Here is a 16845-nt window from a genome sequence, read left to right as displayed (position 1 = left end):
TTGATCAGGAGAGCTCGTTCCACCAGTCGGTCTCGAGGACATTTGAACCCGCGTTCCCCACAATAGGAAGCAGAATTATAATCACACGACCAAATGTTGCCTTCAGAGAAAAATTATAGAAAGACAAAGGAGAGGTATTATTTGAAACAATGTCTCACAGAATGTTAATAGAAATTATAATGATGCTATCGTGTTGTTGTTGATGATAATATTCCACAAATGCTATATAAACAGTAACGTAGCATTTGTACAGTGTTTATCAGTTGTGTCATTTCAAGCGATAGGAGTACTAATTAATAATAAAAAAATAAAATGACACACTCAACGGAAACAGATTTCAATAAACAGCCCTCTTCCGTCCCGACAAAACATTAACAACTGTAGTTTAAAATGGTTATCAGTTTTGACTTGTATCAATACTGTTCTGCGTTATAAAACAGGGTGTACTTCCAGGTAGATACCGATGTTTCAGAGAAACAAGCTGTCTCCATCGTCAGGATTAAAGTCCTGCCCACCTCAATGTGCTAAATTTCATCTTCTTAATATCTGGTAAATATTAGAATTCATAATCTCCCAGTAAACATTAAATGCAAAATATTTTAAAACGTCTAATCAGTTATAAGACTCGGAACACGCCTTAGACAACTGTTTGGGTCACCAACAGGAGCTTTCGAAGGGCAAGGTTCTACCACACACATTGAACGCATTATGCACGGTTTACTTAACCATTAAAACTGACTTCCATCTTAAGCAACTGGACTTAGTGAGGAAGGTAAATATTCCAATTCTACGTTGACGCTTGGCAAATAAATGAAACACGACGTACAAAATATTCAGAAGTGGTTGTTTTGCGCTAGTCGAACGCTGATGAAACTTTGAAAACGTCGGGTGAGCGTCAACCAATCGTAAACAGAAACAACTGTGTCTTGCATCTGTAATAGTAGCTGAAGATTCTGTTTCTGTCACATCCACTTGAAGTTTCAGTATGTTTCTATAAACAGATTTAAAATTTTATATTTCAATCCGATTGTGAATGTGACGTATGAAAGAAGTCAGTACAATATACGAGTTCCTTTGTTTATTATTTGTTTAAGTGCAATTACGACAAGAGGAGTTCATAACATTTATATTTAATATCGTGTGATAATTTGTAATTATAGCTTGCAGGGCTTTACACAGATGTTTTCTATTTCTAGCCGAAAAACCTTATTATTAGGAGCAGGTGAATAAATTATTTCTAAAGATCATTTACTTAGAAAACGGCTTCTCAGAAACGTAAATTGTGTGCAAAAACTTTCAATATTTGCCACAGACTGTTGAAAATTATGTACTGTGAAATAAATCTTGTAAACCGTGAAAGGCAGAAACAATAGAAGGGAACAAATGCATTTGTATTTACCCGCCTGTTACATAAAACAAAAGCATTAGACCGGCTTCATAATATTAGGCAGAGAATGAAGAAAATTTTGAAAAATAGGTTTTATGTGTTAACCAATTTAGAAGGAACTCGTGCAGTGCACAGTTCAAGCATGAAGTACGTTACTTTTAAACATATTTCCTGTTTCTCTCAGGCTTCAAAACAGCGATTCCACAATGTGGATGCATCGATACCTCTCACTGTGCTGCTGCGTCATGACTTCGATGGTTAGTGAGGCGTCAGGAAGAAATGGCGTCTCGAAAGTCAATAGAACTAGCGGATCATCGAAGTCTCGGATGCGTCGCTTCTTGGTTTATCCCGATAACGGAAGTTACGCAGAGGTAATGAACGGCATTAAGAATGTTATCTTCCGGTCTGATTTCTAAGAACATGAAGATTAAAATGTACAAAACAATAATTTTGCCTGTTGTTTTGTATGGGTGCGAAACACGGTCTCTCACTCTGAGGGACGAACGCAGATTGGAGGTGTTGAGGAGGATATTTGGGCCTAGGAGAGAAGACGATGGGACATGGAGAAAACTGCATAATGATGAGCTTAAAAATCTGTACTCCTCCCCCAATATTGTCAGGGTGATTAAGTCGAGAAGAATGGGATGGGCTGGGCATGTAGCGCGCATGGATGGGCCAAGAGGTGCACCGGGTATTAGTTGGGAAACCTGAAGGGAAGAGACCGCTGGGGCACCTAGACGTAGATGGGAGGATAATGTCAGCTGGGATCTATGGGAGATAGGAGTTGAAGGAAACTGGATTTTGTTGGCCCAGGACAGGGTCCGGTGGAGGGCTTTGGTTAATTCGGTGATGAACTTTCATGTTCAATAAGCCATCTAGTCAGATATATATATATATATATATATAGATATAGATATAGATAGATAGATAGAGAGATAGATAGAGAGATAGATAGATAGATAGAGAGATAGAGATAGATAGATAGATAGAGAGATATATAGATAGAGATACAGATAGAGAGAGAGATAGATAGATAGAGAGAGAGAGAGAGAGATAGATAGAGAGATATATAGAGAGATAGATAGATAGAGAGAGATATATAGATAGAGAGAGATATATAGAGAGAGAGATAGATAGATAGATAGATAGATAGATAGATAGATAGATAGATAGATAGATAGATAGATAGATAGATAGATAGATAGATAGATAGATAGATAGATAGATAGATAGATAGATAGATAGATAGATAGATAGATAGATAGATAGATAGATAGATAGATAGATAGATAGATAGATAGAAAGAAAGAAAGAAAGAAAGCGGGGATATAGTTTATGGTTGCAGATTCCATTAATTCGTAACATCTCTCCAGTTGGTGTCTCTAAGGAATTGAACACGATATTAGTAAAATCCGACTTTGTGTCTTTGGAAAGTTCACGTGTACTCTGCTGGGTAAGAACACCCTGATGTTATGTAACAGAAATGTTTATCGTGTTCCCTGAGACCTGCAATTGCACTGTGTTCACTTTGTAATAAATTATTTCTCTATGTTTCACGAATTAAGTTACTGCCCTAGTTTTCCGAGTGGGCTCTTTCTTTTGGTGATTCAGAAATGCACTTTCCCTGACCTCTCAATTTCATTGTAAATGAAAACCCAAAAAATTATAAAACTGCGGACTGATGGATTGGATATATGATCAATGGATGATTGTGATTACTTACGTAATATAATAAATAACTAAAAAGTGAACATATGATTACAAAATTATGTTCACAATTTTGTATTTTGGATGATATGGAAACGAAACAATTAATATGACATGGACACGACCAAAAATACAGCAGGCGGTTCGATGGGGTTCCGCGAGGGGGGGGGGGAGGAAGACCTAGTAAGATGGATGACAAAGAGAGGAGTGGAGGAGGACAAATGATGAATCGTGACTCGAAATGGGAAGACGTTGGCGACGTTCAGAAACCGATACATACAAACATACACAAAAGTTTTAACACACGTTTAAAAATATTAAAATCAAACAACTGTTCCTTTAATATTATTCTATAATGTTCTTTTACCACAACAACGAAACATTGGCGCATACGATTAAATTGACTTTAAACAAAAATTTACAAATTCCGCTACTTTATCAATTCTAAATTTTCTTCGTGTATATCCACCACACTGTTAGTCACAAGTCATCTGGGACTTTCCTTCTCAGCTGCAGTTTCCATACTGCATACTGCAATATTATTCAGTAGATATACGTCAACAGCGATTGAATTTAACGCAAGATTAAAATACAATACAATATTTACCCTTGATATTTCAGCAGCAGACGTACAATATAAAACTTTTATAGCCAGTTTATCAGAATTTATTAAATTTATTGTTTGTATTAGAAGTTACGTTGCTTTTATCTTACGTGAAACAACTTGAAAAGGCAGTGTTTGCGTATGAAAGCGCTACACAGAATTACGCACCTTCCGGTGAACGATGTCGCCGCTGCGTATTGATTTCGCAAGCTGCTGTTGTGATTTACGCCCAAGGCTTGTTTCCTGCTCATTCCATCTCAGCGGCTGCTGAAGGCACATGCATTGGTTTAGAATCCCATTTAACAGAGGCCCTGAGTTGCTACGGATTCTCTGAATATCACAAAACATCAAAAACAACACCACACAATCACGTTAGTGGTAGCGTTTACTGAACTGCGTTTATATTTTATTCTGCTGATCCCTGACAGGATGCACAAAACGTCGACAGACTGTGTTTTACTTTCTTCTATTTTAACTTTTATAGACATTTCTATTTCCCCAAATACGTACGCTGTTGAATTCGTGCAAATGGTGCAAAACGAAAGGCGAATTTCCACTGTAGTTTTACACGTGTCCGAAAGAACATTTGTGGAACAGACTTCGAGCGACTGTTGTCAAATGAACAACAAAGACAAAGTGATTGAAACCAAATGACTATCGCCAGCACAATACATTGTGCAAAAATGACACAAAGTACAGGGTCCCATCTCGAGCTTCTAAGAACACGATGAAGGAGTTCGATATTCCTACTGAGTAAACAAGACAATTTAAACAGTCTTGACAGCTTCTATTAAAAATGAACGAAAAACCTGAAGCATCCCAGTAACTAAGGATATATCTTAATCTACTTAGTCTCATAGTCCTGTATTTTCTTCACAGCTTATAATGGGCTTTGGACTACCAATACTGATACAGGATGAGTCTCTGACCATGGGAACAGTTATCAAGTTGCTCTACGATTTCCCAACAAACTCCTCGGTATATCTGGATTCCGTGTTCAACCGTGAACGTCGAACGGTATCCAAGACATCACGTTGGGATATTTATTCAATGTTGGAGTCTGCCTGTGACAGGTAAGTGGACTAGCAGATGAAGATGTCTTAAACAAACGTAAAAGTTACTTCAGACCCTTAAAATTCTGTTACCCTCACGTGGATTACACGGAAAACTCTTGTACCCATTATGTAATGATAGTTCTTCTGAAGAAAATTAGTTAATACATTTAATTAAAATTACTTTTAGACTCGGTCTCGATGGAAGGGCGTGTGTACTCAGAGCCATCTGTGAGGCTGCCGACACGACTCTGCAGTACAACGGTTTGGCTGGCGAGGTGTTACACGTGCTACTCACGTAAGTATTATGGCAGTCCCTTTGTTTAACTAACGCGGAATGGGATGCAGCAGCGAATAGTATGAACAAAATTATAAAACTATTTTCCACAGAAGACAAGGAATATATTGACCTTTGAGACTGTCGGCTTCTGAAGGATTGCCTTCACACAACACATCATGTTTTCATCCACAGATACAAAGGTATAGAATACTTCACGAGTGTCCCAATGCAAAGCTTCACAACTTCATCTCATGATTCTTATATTCTTAGTTCGGTCTAATTAGTGACGCTCTCTCAATTAATCAATTTATATAGTTTGTAATGGGTATATGATTTGGAAGTCGGTAAGATGTGAGAAGAATCTGTCTACGAAATACTTATGTGAAGAACTAAAGAACCGCACGATAATACTGTGTCAAGGCAGTCAACCCCAGGGAAAAGTAATTGGTAGGAGACGAACCCCAACAATTAATATGAAGGTATATGAAGGTATGATATCCACTTTCGCCGGGATAGATTAGGAAAAAAACCATGAAATTCCGTTCTAGACAGGTAGAGGTTTCAAAAAGGTATAATACAAGGCTGATACTGTGTTGTCGTTCATATTTGATGTGTTAATAAATTACCTATGTGAGAAATTTATTTTCTTACTTACCAACGATTTGAGCTGAAAATCTGTGTAAAATAAATCAAACTTCAAAATTAATTTAAATACAACTTATCAAAAACAACATGTTATTCAGTTATACTTTAAGTTACAATTTTCGATATTACAATTAAATCAGCCTATATTCCGAGTTCATAATTGTCATAGAAGACTTCTAATAGATTTTTAAATGTCTTTTCTATTTCAGCCCTTCGACTACAATGGAGGTACACAGGAACTACATGGACAGAGAATATTACGCGGCAGAACGGCTCGGAACGGATGTTTCCGGCAGCTGTCAGCTGCTGTACCCAGAGTGCGAAGTTGGACTTCTGGATTTTATTTCTAAAGTTGAATACTAATGTACCTGATATCATAACAAACCCTAAGGAAATTAATTTCTTAAAGTAAAAGATGTTTACAAAGCGGGTGATTTTTGTAAACCACAACGAATATCGAGCACCATACAACAAAAATGTCTGAAATACAATTCTTTCTGAAGAAAATATATGATGAGAATTGAAAGGATTCAATTTCTGTATAGCTGCTTCCTTCGGATTATTTATATACTTCCATTCGGAATTTCATTTTAACAGACTGAAAGGCAGTAAAACGAAGTGCCCCCAACGAAGGAAATAGACAAAGTCTGAAGTCTCTAACATATATAAAAGCATGCAACACATGGATGCATAAAGAATCGTCTATTAACTTAAATCTATAAAGTCATTCTTGGCGATCTTGAACTGATCAAGGAAGAAAAATCACTGTACTTACCGGAACTTATTCCCTCCCGCAATTATTTACATCAGTGTTTCTCAATATTTTGAATATGACAGCAAACTACAATACCTCACAGCACAAATAGCCTTATCTCAGATATAAATTGAAATTATGTACGTGTCTGGACGTGTTTTTTACAATGTGAGAAACGATAATCCGATTTGCACCAAATGTAGCATGCTTATTCCTTGAAACCAGGAACAGATTTTAAAATGGTTAGAATACTGGAAATTTGTCCTGAATTCGAATCCCGACAACAGAAATTCTTGCAACACAAAAATTAATCACGATAAAGGAACGGCGCGAAGACATATGCTGTTTGTTTTTAGAGGAAAATTACAGGAACTAAGGAGATTTCCGTCTTCTGGGTTGTTGCGCTGTGTAGTCTGGTCGATGTTAACCAACGTTTCAGAGGTCATACTGCCTCCGTCATCGCCCTGATGACGGAGGCAGTATGACCTCTGAAACGTTGGTTAACATCGACCAGACTACACAGCGCAACAACCCAGAAGACAGAAATCTTCATACTCATCGCCCTGATGACGGAGGCAGTATGACCTCTGAAGCATTGGTAAACATCGACCAGACTACACAGCGCAACAACCCAGAAGACAGAAATCTTCATACTCATCGCCCTGATGACGGAGGCAGTATGACCTCTGAAACGTTGGTAAACATCGACCAGACTACACAGCGCAACAACCCAGAAGACAGAAATCTTCATACTCATCGCCCTGATGACGGAGGCAGTATGACCTCTGAAACGTTGGTAAACATCGACCAGACTACATAGCGCGACAACCCAGAAGACAGAAATCTTCATACTCATCGCCCTGATGACGGAGGCAGTATGACCTCTGAAACGTTCGTAAACATCGACCAGACTACATAGCGCGACAACCCAGAAGACAGAAATCTTCATACTCATCGCCCTGATGATGGAGGCAGTATGACCTCTGAAACGTTGGTTAACATCGACCAGACTACACAGCGCAACAACCCAGAAGACGGAAATCTTCAGACTCACCGCCCTGATGATGGAGGCAGTGTGACCTCTGAAACGTTGGTTAACATCGACCAGACTACACAGCGCAACAACCCAGAAGACAGAAATCTTCATACTCATTGCCCTGATGACGGAGGCAGTATGACCTCTGAAACGTTGGTTAACATCGACCAGACTACACAGCGCAACAACCCAGAAGACAGAAATCTTCATACTCATTGCCCTGATGACGGAGGCAGTATGACCTCTGAAACGTTGGTTAACATCGACCAGACTACACAGCGCAACAACCCAGAAGACAGAAATCTTCATACTCATTGCCCTGATGACGGAGGCAGTATGACCTCTGAAACGTTGGTTAACATCGACCAGACTACACAGCGCAACAACCCAGAAGACGAAAATCTTCATACTCACCGCTGTGAGAACCTCAAGTCTTACATACAGGAACTAAGATTACAACGCAGAATATCTGTCCTGGGATCGATTCCGGTGTGTATAATTTCTTTAGCTCGGAAATTACCTTTGTGATCTGCGGAGAAATAACACAAATAAAGGCAACAATCTCGATAAAGTGTCGCGGGCGCCAGCTTCCGTAAAAGGTAGTTTCTGTAGCCTCACAACTCGACAGAAGCTGGGGACCCGACGACTAACATGACGAGATATTTAACTATCAACATTTCTCTTTAGCAAACTAGCGTAACGTTGTTGAAACTAATTACAACTAACACAACCTAAACTAATTAAAATGAAACTAACATAACCCAATCTAAATTAATAAAACTTTACATAACCTAAACGAAAGTAATTATACCTGACATAACGTAACTTCACAGAACTTAAGCCAACCTAGCTCAGACTAACTCAAAAAGTATTTCGGTATAGCATATATTTAACATTTCTATATTAGTTCCGACATCTACCAACAGCATTAAATTGACTATAATTCTCTGCATTGCACAGACATATACCCCACATTCAGCATTGCTGTCTATCAAAACAGTTCATCACAACTTTAATAAAACGAAAGAAATTACTCGTCAGTAAAGTATGATAAGGTTGCAGGGAACATAAATTCTACTGGAGCAGACTTACATGTTTTGACTTTTCGCAGAATGGATAAGAAACTACAATATCATGTTGATATTCGCTTTCAGTTTTGGGGATGGCAATGCTGTAGGGTAGAGGCAAGTACGTGAACATTAAGTTGTCTTGTTCATATAAATATCATCATAAAGGTTTCAGGAGTAGAGATAAGGTGCCAAGTATTTCAGATCTTGGATCATGTTAGATGAGGAGCATTTGAGGGTCATATAAATATTCACGAACTGAAATTATTAGCTGACTCTAGAGTTTACTGGAAGGGGTAGGAGATGAAAGGAGCCTAGCGAAATTCTGACCAAAGCAGCTTTGTTTATGGAACCACAGTGGATGATTAGAATCTAAAAAGTATCGTTCTTTTGCAAGGGTTATTCACTTGTCACCTGCATGAGACTTTGAACTACAGGAACAAAGAACAGTTAAGTTATACAAGGTGAAATAACTTCCAGCTGTCTATGACCCCGCAAACTGCGTGTCTTTTCAATTATTTCACCAAGTATGACAACGTACTTACTGTAGCAAACACATTTACACATGACTCACACGGACATGTGATTACTGATGTTACAGTAAAAACCGTATCCATCCAAGGAGCTTGTTTACTACTTAAACCGTAGGCACGCTATTTACACTTCAAAACTTTAAGCTTCTTAGTGCTCATTAAGTATGGGGAACACAGAAATCGTCAGAATGTATTTTACTGCATTACAACAACCGAGCGTTTTATGATATTGTAATTAGTGTAGCCCAAAAGTTATTGACAGCCACATCACTCACTGTAACTGATTGATGAGTTTAAAGTCGACTGAAGGGTCTAATTATTATTATTGGTATCACATGTTTGTGAAACACTTTGAAACCAATATAAACAAAATTCTGAAATTAACAAAAAAAAAAATAATTACACAGCATCACTTGGTCGCCCCAGTCTCATTTACGAATACTACTTAACACTGCGTAAAGGCGGAATATACTTTCGTTAAGCATTATACACTCTAAACACTAAATTTCATAATCCTGTTTGTCTATTGCTAATAATCAGAGTTACATGCATGCGTGGTACGAGGAAACTACATTATAGTAAGAAAGAGTGAAAGCATGAGACATAGATCGATCTTAAAGAACTTGGTGTCAGGATGAGGACTGTATTAGTGTGGCCCATAGGTAGGCTTTTAGCGTAAATAGTACTGAAAACTGGGTACGACAAAAGTAGGAGAATTCCTTTCTTCGCTAAGCGACTAACAGCTCCTCATGAAGGACTCTGCTCCATGTAGTTAAGTAGTTACAAGTATTTTCAGTGTATTAAAATCACAAAATTTACATTAATAACAATAATCGCACTACCCAGAGAATAAGTGAAGTAATCATTAACGTCTCCGCAATATTAGAGTTCTGGTATTTCCAAAAATTAAAGCAGTTTTCTTGTAATCACATCCCACTCGTTTATGTTGGCTGTTGAAACAGATGGAAAAAACTTACTTAGTACGCTTTAAACATTTTTATCAGTTAGGCTCGGGGTAGAACACTGATAGCTTGAGGTTAGATCAGTTTAGGTTAGGATGGCAGGCTAATTCCGGGATCCGACCGCGGGGCTTGGAAGCTCGGTTGTACTAAGATGAATTGAAAAGTGGATGGAACTAAGGCATATCAGAATTCATTTAAGCAGTTTGTAAACAATGCAATCTACATCATTCTCACTACCTGGACAGGTACATTTCCTACTCTCTCGTTCCCTGTTTACATACACACGAAGACAATATGCTGTCGCGGTTTTGTTAAAGCATCTCTGATGTGTTATGTATTTTAGTTCCACATTCATACATTAAGAACGTAGATGTATAATATAACACACAATATTAAAATAATTAGTATAATGTTTTAATATTATAAGGGTTCTCAAGAAAATTCAGTCTGGAACCACATTAGCATAAACAATTAAGAACGATTCAGTAAGAATTATTACAATTATATTTTCCTTGAATTCTCTAAGAAAAGGTGGACAATACAATAACTGTTACTGGATTCACTGTTAAAATAGCACATTATTTGTCGATAGTCTCATAAATGTATTAGTTTAATTAACATCTTTTTAATGTGTACGACAAATGCTCCTAAGGTATTCTCAACTTGCAGGATAGTTCTAGCAGTAGAGTATTCTTAACGAGTGTCGCAGGTATACAGCAAGGAACATAGACGTGTCTTCTTATTTTATTATTATATTGTTTATTAAATTATTTTAGTAACATTTTGTCCACTTACAGAAATACTGAATGTGGCAGCGTCTGAAGAATTGTTTACCATAGCATATAGTGTCTCAATATATCCAATAAGACAATACATATGTAAGTATTTCCGTTTTTTAAATGCCATTAGCTCTAGGCCCTAAAGAGTGACAGAGAACGTGAAAAGTGAATTACAATGTATTCTTAATTGCAATATTACTCCTAGATTGTCTGAGTTTTCGTTTCGCATGCCGGTCTTCTTGCCTACTAGGAAAAATATTTCTTATGTATTTAAATTTTAAATTTACGAACATAAAGTTCATCACTATATTGTTAATGAACAAATGAGCTTCATTTACCTCTGAGCCAAAAAACGTGCTACTTGGACCACTGACTCTATATACTCTTCGCTGTAGCCTTAAGCATTCAACGTACTTAATTAGTATTTGTATTTTGTTTCATGAGGCCTTTAAGATGGTACAATTATTTGAAATAAATGTAATGAATTATAAAGAGTGTGGTCTAAGTAGCAATTTGAAACGTGCGGCCTACTTTCCCTTGATCTGAAGCACTATCTTTCTCTAAAATTTAAAAATGTAGTCCCTACATCAAAGAGAACACTTCTCCATTACAAGGAAATTATCGCTGTTCATTCTGAAAATCATGCGAAATGACTGTCTTTGGATATGCAGTTATTAAGTATTAAAATATGTGACACATGTATTTACTACTTGGCTATTAAATGGTTAATAGAACCATCGGGATGTTTCATTATATTTTTTTATCATCCATGTACAGGAATATGAACATAGAATACGCGTTCCTGATTTTACTCTGTTACTTCCCACTGCAGCAGTTGGGCTCTGCTTTGAATGGAGGTAGTGAAGATGTTCGTGCAAGTTACAGTCATTCTCGAAAACGGAGGAATCTAGTGTTCCAAGACGGAGCCATAATACAAGTAAAGTTACTCAGTAGAAATGTCAAAGATTTCTACTTATTTACCATTATAGAGTATACGCGAATGAAGACACTTGTAACACAGAACGTGTTATAAATCTTTGTTTTATTTTAACTAATCAGATTTGATCTTATATTATACAAATCGCGAATTCCGAAAAGTCGTTCCTTAAATTTTTCCTGAGCATTGAAATAATTCATAATTTGCACGATTAATAAATAACTCTTACACCCTCGAACACTTATTTCTTCTGTATAAACGATAGAATGTATACTTTTTACATAAATTCCGCCACATCTCATTCATTAATGTTATAATGAGTAAAGAATCAGATCAAAACGTCAATGAAAGATGATTTTGAAAACTTCATACAAATAAGTTGAGAGAAAATGTCAACGAGGTGTTCTTAATTAAAAGAATTAAACACGTCTGTTCTTGGGCTATTAATAAACTATTTTTATCACTGAGCATTGGGTCTGATGCTGATTTATTCATTTTTACTTCCTGTTTTGCAGTAAAATATTCACCAAGTATTAATCGTAATGAAAGCACATATTTAGTTAATAATTATTGTAGTTTATATTTCCCTTTCTTTCACGCTATTATGTATTAAACTTACAGTTCATCTTTGGTTTTGGCATACCGGTTACTCTCCTAGATCTAAGTATGACGATGGGCATAGTTATGAAATTCACGTATCAGCTTCCCACAAATGCAACGGTCTTCACAAATCCATACTCAGTTATTCAGAAACGGTCGACACAGATGAAAACAAGATGGGACATGTACTCCAAGCTAGAAGCTACTGTTGACAGGTAGGTATATGCCCTTATTGTAATAGACCGGTCTGGCAATAAAGTTCAAATACTCGTTCTGTAAAATAACAGCTGAAAGTGGGCGTGATCATGTCCAAAGTCGTATTTTCCTATCGACTCTATAAGGCAAGTTCCTAAGTGAGATTCGAGGATTTCACGGCGGCGAAAATGCGGATCTTGGTTTTCTTCGTTGCAACACCGAGTGATCTTATAAGTGGTAACTAACGTTTCTATATCATTGCCATGCTTGAAAATTATTTTATTTTCTGTAACGTGTTTGGAGCTGTGTTAACTTTTCACTAAATATTTCAAAACAATGAACTTAAATCTGGACATTGGGATGTTTCCAAGCTCGTATTTGATTTCTTGGCTAACACTCGTTTTATAACCAACACTATCTTTCTTATCGAAAGAGCTACCCATAAAATAAATAGATACTTCAGTGACCGATATGTGCGAAAATATTTGTTATCAGCAATTTATTTTGTATGTAAGAAGCAGAACATGGATTCGATCTTCGAATTTTACATCTCACTACATGTTATAAGAGCTTCAACTTCAGGGACAGAATTGAAATGCCTCTTTTACTTGTCTATTCAATTCAGGACTGGAAAGACAAAAATAATATTCGCAAATGTCTGGTAAGCATGTTTCGTAATGAACCTTAGATTCAGTATGTAATTTTTCAATAGGTTAACCCTCGTTACTGATTTAAAGTGCAGTGTTTACTTCTTTCATAAATTCGGAATCTCATTTATTTTCAAAAAAAAAAAAGACCGCTTGAGAAGAAACATCTGCACATTACAGTTTTTATAAAGTGAATCTGTATTGTTGCTCAGGATGGACCTCGACGGAAGGGCTTGTGTGCTGAGGGCGATCTGCGAGGCAGCAGATACAACTCTGCGTTACAACGGTCTTGTGGGCGAAATGTTACACGTCTTGCTTACGTGAGTATAGAGATGGTACAACGAAAAATTATGATTTTGTTTTGTACCTTCTTTACTGACGTGAGAGAATGTATGTGCCGAATATAGTGCTCCATATTTAATATGCACGCATTTTTACAATATTTATTATTAATCGAAACCAAGTAACTAGTAGAATTAATTTCTGAATTTACTATATGCTTGATTAAATCGTAAATCCTGAACATTATTTCTATTTACTGTAGTTTCGGAATATTTATTCATTTCACCTAATCGCTGTTGTATGTTACTTCCTAATAAATGTAAATGTGTATTATGTAGTCGCACGTAGTCTTCACACCACCACATACAAAACAAATAATCACCAATGTACAGAATAATATCACAGAATTGAATAAAAACCCATAAACACAACAGATGTTCAGATATTACAAAAAAAATTTACGTCAAGCTCTATAACAATGCAATCACACATAATTTTAGCCATACATTTAAGATTCAAATGAAAAACATGATGTTTTCCAACTGTAGTTTCTTTATAATTTAGATACACATTTTAGCAGCATGAATGTATACGTAGAATATTTATTTTGTATTTTATGATAGTTGTATAACTTACGTAACGAACTGTAACATTATGAAACCACAACTTGTCTATTGAAGAAATTAATGTAAGCCTATTTATTTTAAATATTTTACAAACAGCATTAACCACAGCATAAATAATCACTGTTAATATAAATTAAAATTAAATTATTTATAAACTAGCAATGTAAACGGCAAAATCTAGTATTTAATACTACATACATAAATAAGTATTGATATTCATAAATTAATGCTACAATACAACGGAAAATATTAATTCATAAAACCTTCTCAGATGTTAGCCTCCTATGTTGTAAAATGAGCGAACAATTTTTAGTTACGCAGTTTTCCTTAAGTAGCCGCTGAATTAGTGTATATCGATATTTCTGCAGCCCGTCTACGACAATGGAAAAGCCGAGGAGTTACTCGGACAGAGAATACCACGCAGCTGAGCGTCTTGGTACGGAGATCTCCGAAAGCTGTCACCTCTTGTACCCCGAGTGCAATATAGGACTTCTAGACCTTATTTCTAAAACTGAATTTCAAGAAAATGTAATGTCAACAGGTAAACAATTTTCAACACTTTAGTTCTCAATGTGGATATATTTATCCTCTTAAGTCACACGACAATCATCCTTACTTATCATCGATGGATTAAGATTTCTTCTAATTTGCATCCATAAAAATACGTCTGTGATATATGAGCTTTCAATATGTCAGAATATGTGTTGCCGTTGAACATCGTTACATAAGCAATGTTAATTTTGTTAATGTTATAAAAATTACCTTTATTTAATATTTAATGTTTTTTTCCATATTTCATATATCATATTTCGCTATTGAAAAGAAAAGGTGTTGGTTACTTTCATTATCAGATCATAGTAAGATGTTATGCAAGCAGTTAACGTGCCACTGATGATGACCTCTTGAGGTCGAAACGCGTATGGCAATAGTGTCCATTATAGTGTTAATAGTTGTTGGTTTGTTCACTCTATATTCTAGTTAACGTAATAATTAACACGAAAAGGAAATATTTTAGTGTAAATGCTGCCGACATCAAAATCATTATTAGTGTCTGTAAGTAAGCGCACAAATGTATAATTATCGTATGTTTCATAATTAATGCAAAAGATGGTATTTGGCATGACTTTCATAAATGTAACATCAAGTTACCACTAACTTTATAGGTAATTTTTTTTTAAAAAAACAATTTTTTGTGATCTTAGCTTCGTAAGCTCTAAATATGTCAATGTTTGTCTTGTAGGTTGAAACTTCATGCAGAATTGTAAGTAGATGCCAACGTTTCGAAGGAACATACTGCCTGTTTATTCATAGCTGAAATCTGTCCACACGGCTTTACAACGCTAAATACCAATATCGATAAATCAAATGATTCTTCATATACACAATGTCATATTTTATATGTTACATGAACATAGCTTTGTCTTCACATTTTTAATTGTATCTGAAAATAAGGTGTTCATTTCACTGTATAACATTATAATATCTTTACAACGCAAAAAGTAAATAAAGTCTGCATCAATGTATCAAGTTCATTGTCAATATACCTGCATTTCTTTACAGAACGATTATACAAAGACATATAATATGAAATGTGCCATATATCAAGTGATTCGGTCGGTTCGCATTCCCTTTAATTTAGAATTTAAACTGTGGTGTTGAGTACGCATTTGGAAGTTGACAGTTAGCTGTTCAAGTAATCCCTATTTCCGGATATACTTTACCGCCTTTTCTAATGAAATTGCTATATTTCACACTTGCGCACTAGGTTAAATTTTAGATTCATTTTTGTAACTATGTCTCCGAAGATACCTTGTCGATTTAGCTTCTCCTGTTATGTGTCGTATGCACATCTGATTTTAACCATGCGCTCTGTACGTGGTGCCCTTGGAATCCTTGTTGATTCAATCACACTGAAAGAAATTGAGCTAATAGAACAAATCATTAAGACCTTCACCGTGCAATACTCCCTATCCTCATGTTAATTCTGCTCAACATTTCACTTTGAAATAGGTCAATATATGCCCTTTCTCTCACAATAAGGAATGAAGTTTAATAAACAAATAAATTAAAAATTAAAATAATATGAACAGAATGGTATCGAGCATGTACCGAATATAATCCGCTTTTTAATTCACCATTAATTCAATTCTGATTTCTTGATACCACACTCAAGAATGCGTATTCTGAGCTACTTGAACGTCCTTAAATAAACATCCGAAACCCAACAAACATAATGTCTAACATAGTTCCCGCGTTATTTATGAAATAATTATTTTGGCCTGAAACACCATCATCAGTAGAGTTCAGAGTTTTCCAATCAGATTCAATTACTGTTGTTTCTTAACGAAATATTCGAAAACAAATCAGAATATTAACGGTGATAGAGTAGCTCCACGTTTCAGATGTTCTGGGCAAGACATTTATCTGATATACGTTTCGGATTGACATATTTTAAGCAGCATAAACGAAATTAATTCATCATGGCGGTTAAAAATTCAGGCTGATGATAAAGGCGATACTTTCCTTCAATGCACTGATAACCACCAACATGACCACACGACTTCACATAGACGACGCCAAGTCACCATGTCGAATGCACCGCCAGTGTGTCACGTTGCCTGTTCGCTAGGTCGCTAAGTCACAGCTCGCCTGTTTGCCAGGTTGCCTGGAAGCCTGATAGCCAGGACACCAGGTCGCGAGAAATTAACAAAAAGCATTTTTAAATATGATTCCTGTTTAAATAAACCCACAG

At 36.2% G+C, this 16845-nt stretch overlaps 3 protein-coding genes across 9 annotated transcripts in view; 2 read left to right on the top strand and 1 right to left on the bottom strand.

Moving 5' to 3' along the window:
• Positions 1 to 16845, bottom strand: part of LOC110837208 (uncharacterized) — a 120236-nt gene that overhangs the window by 6749 nt on the left and 96642 nt on the right. The gene's annotated exons all lie outside the window — the stretch shown is intronic.
• LOC147871230 (uncharacterized) lies at positions 839 to 6201 on the top strand. 3 transcript variants are annotated; one of them, XM_087340987.1, is made up of 5 exons: positions 839 to 888; positions 1572 to 1758; positions 4578 to 4771; positions 4941 to 5048; positions 5885 to 6201. In XM_087340987.1, exons 2-5 carry the CDS (start codon positions 1594 to 1596, stop codon positions 6036 to 6038), a joined length of 621 nt encoding a protein of 206 aa, XP_087197113.1. In that variant the 5' UTR covers positions 839 to 888; positions 1572 to 1593; the 3' UTR covers positions 6039 to 6201. The 3 variants fall into 3 exon arrangements, with proteins under 3 accessions (XP_087197113.1, XP_087197112.1, XP_087197114.1); XM_087340986.1 differs by having other exon boundaries at positions 858 to 983; XM_087340988.1 differs by lacking the exon at positions 839 to 888 and adding an exon at positions 1007 to 1222.
• Positions 10710 to 15596, top strand: LOC110837185 (uncharacterized). Of its 2 annotated transcripts, XM_022079057.2 has the most exons (7): positions 10710 to 10736; positions 10825 to 10905; positions 11584 to 11743; positions 12365 to 12558; positions 13398 to 13505; positions 14462 to 14634; positions 15334 to 15596. In XM_022079057.2, coding segments are annotated over exons 2-7 (642 nt in total). In that variant the 5' UTR covers positions 10710 to 10736; positions 10825 to 10903; the 3' UTR covers positions 15339 to 15596. The 2 variants fall into 2 exon arrangements, with proteins under 2 accessions (XP_021934749.1, XP_021934758.1); XM_022079066.2 differs by lacking the exon at positions 11584 to 11743.

This window comes from Zootermopsis nevadensis, unplaced genomic scaffold (assembly GCF_977971745.1).
Source record: "Zootermopsis nevadensis isolate Lab colony 2312 unplaced genomic scaffold, Znev_1.0 Znev_ptg000061l, whole genome shotgun sequence".
In the NCBI taxonomy this organism is placed as follows: domain Eukaryota; kingdom Metazoa; phylum Arthropoda; class Insecta; order Blattodea; family Termopsidae; genus Zootermopsis; species Zootermopsis nevadensis.
Note: the sequence above shows the minus strand (reverse complement) of the source record. Positions and strands in the feature narration are given on the sequence as shown.

Excerpts from the sequence above, each read along its gene's own strand:
- LOC147871230 (XM_087340987.1), top strand. The coding sequence starts at position 1,594 with ATGTGGATGCATCGATACCTCTCACTGTGCTGCTGCGTCATGACTTCG. Across the intron at positions 4,772-4,940 it reads TTGGAGTCTGCCTGTGACAG|ACTCGGTCTCGATGGAAGGG; the intron begins GTAAGTGGACTA and ends AATTACTTTTAG. Across the intron at positions 5,049-5,884 it reads GTGTTACACGTGCTACTCAC|CCCTTCGACTACAATGGAGG; the intron begins GTAAGTATTATG and ends TTTCTATTTCAG.
- LOC110837185 (XM_022079057.2), top strand. Across the intron at positions 12,559-13,397 it reads CTAGAAGCTACTGTTGACAG|GATGGACCTCGACGGAAGGG; the intron begins GTAGGTATATGC and ends ATTGTTGCTCAG. Across the intron at positions 13,506-14,461 it reads ATGTTACACGTCTTGCTTAC|CCCGTCTACGACAATGGAAA; the intron begins GTGAGTATAGAG and ends ATATTTCTGCAG.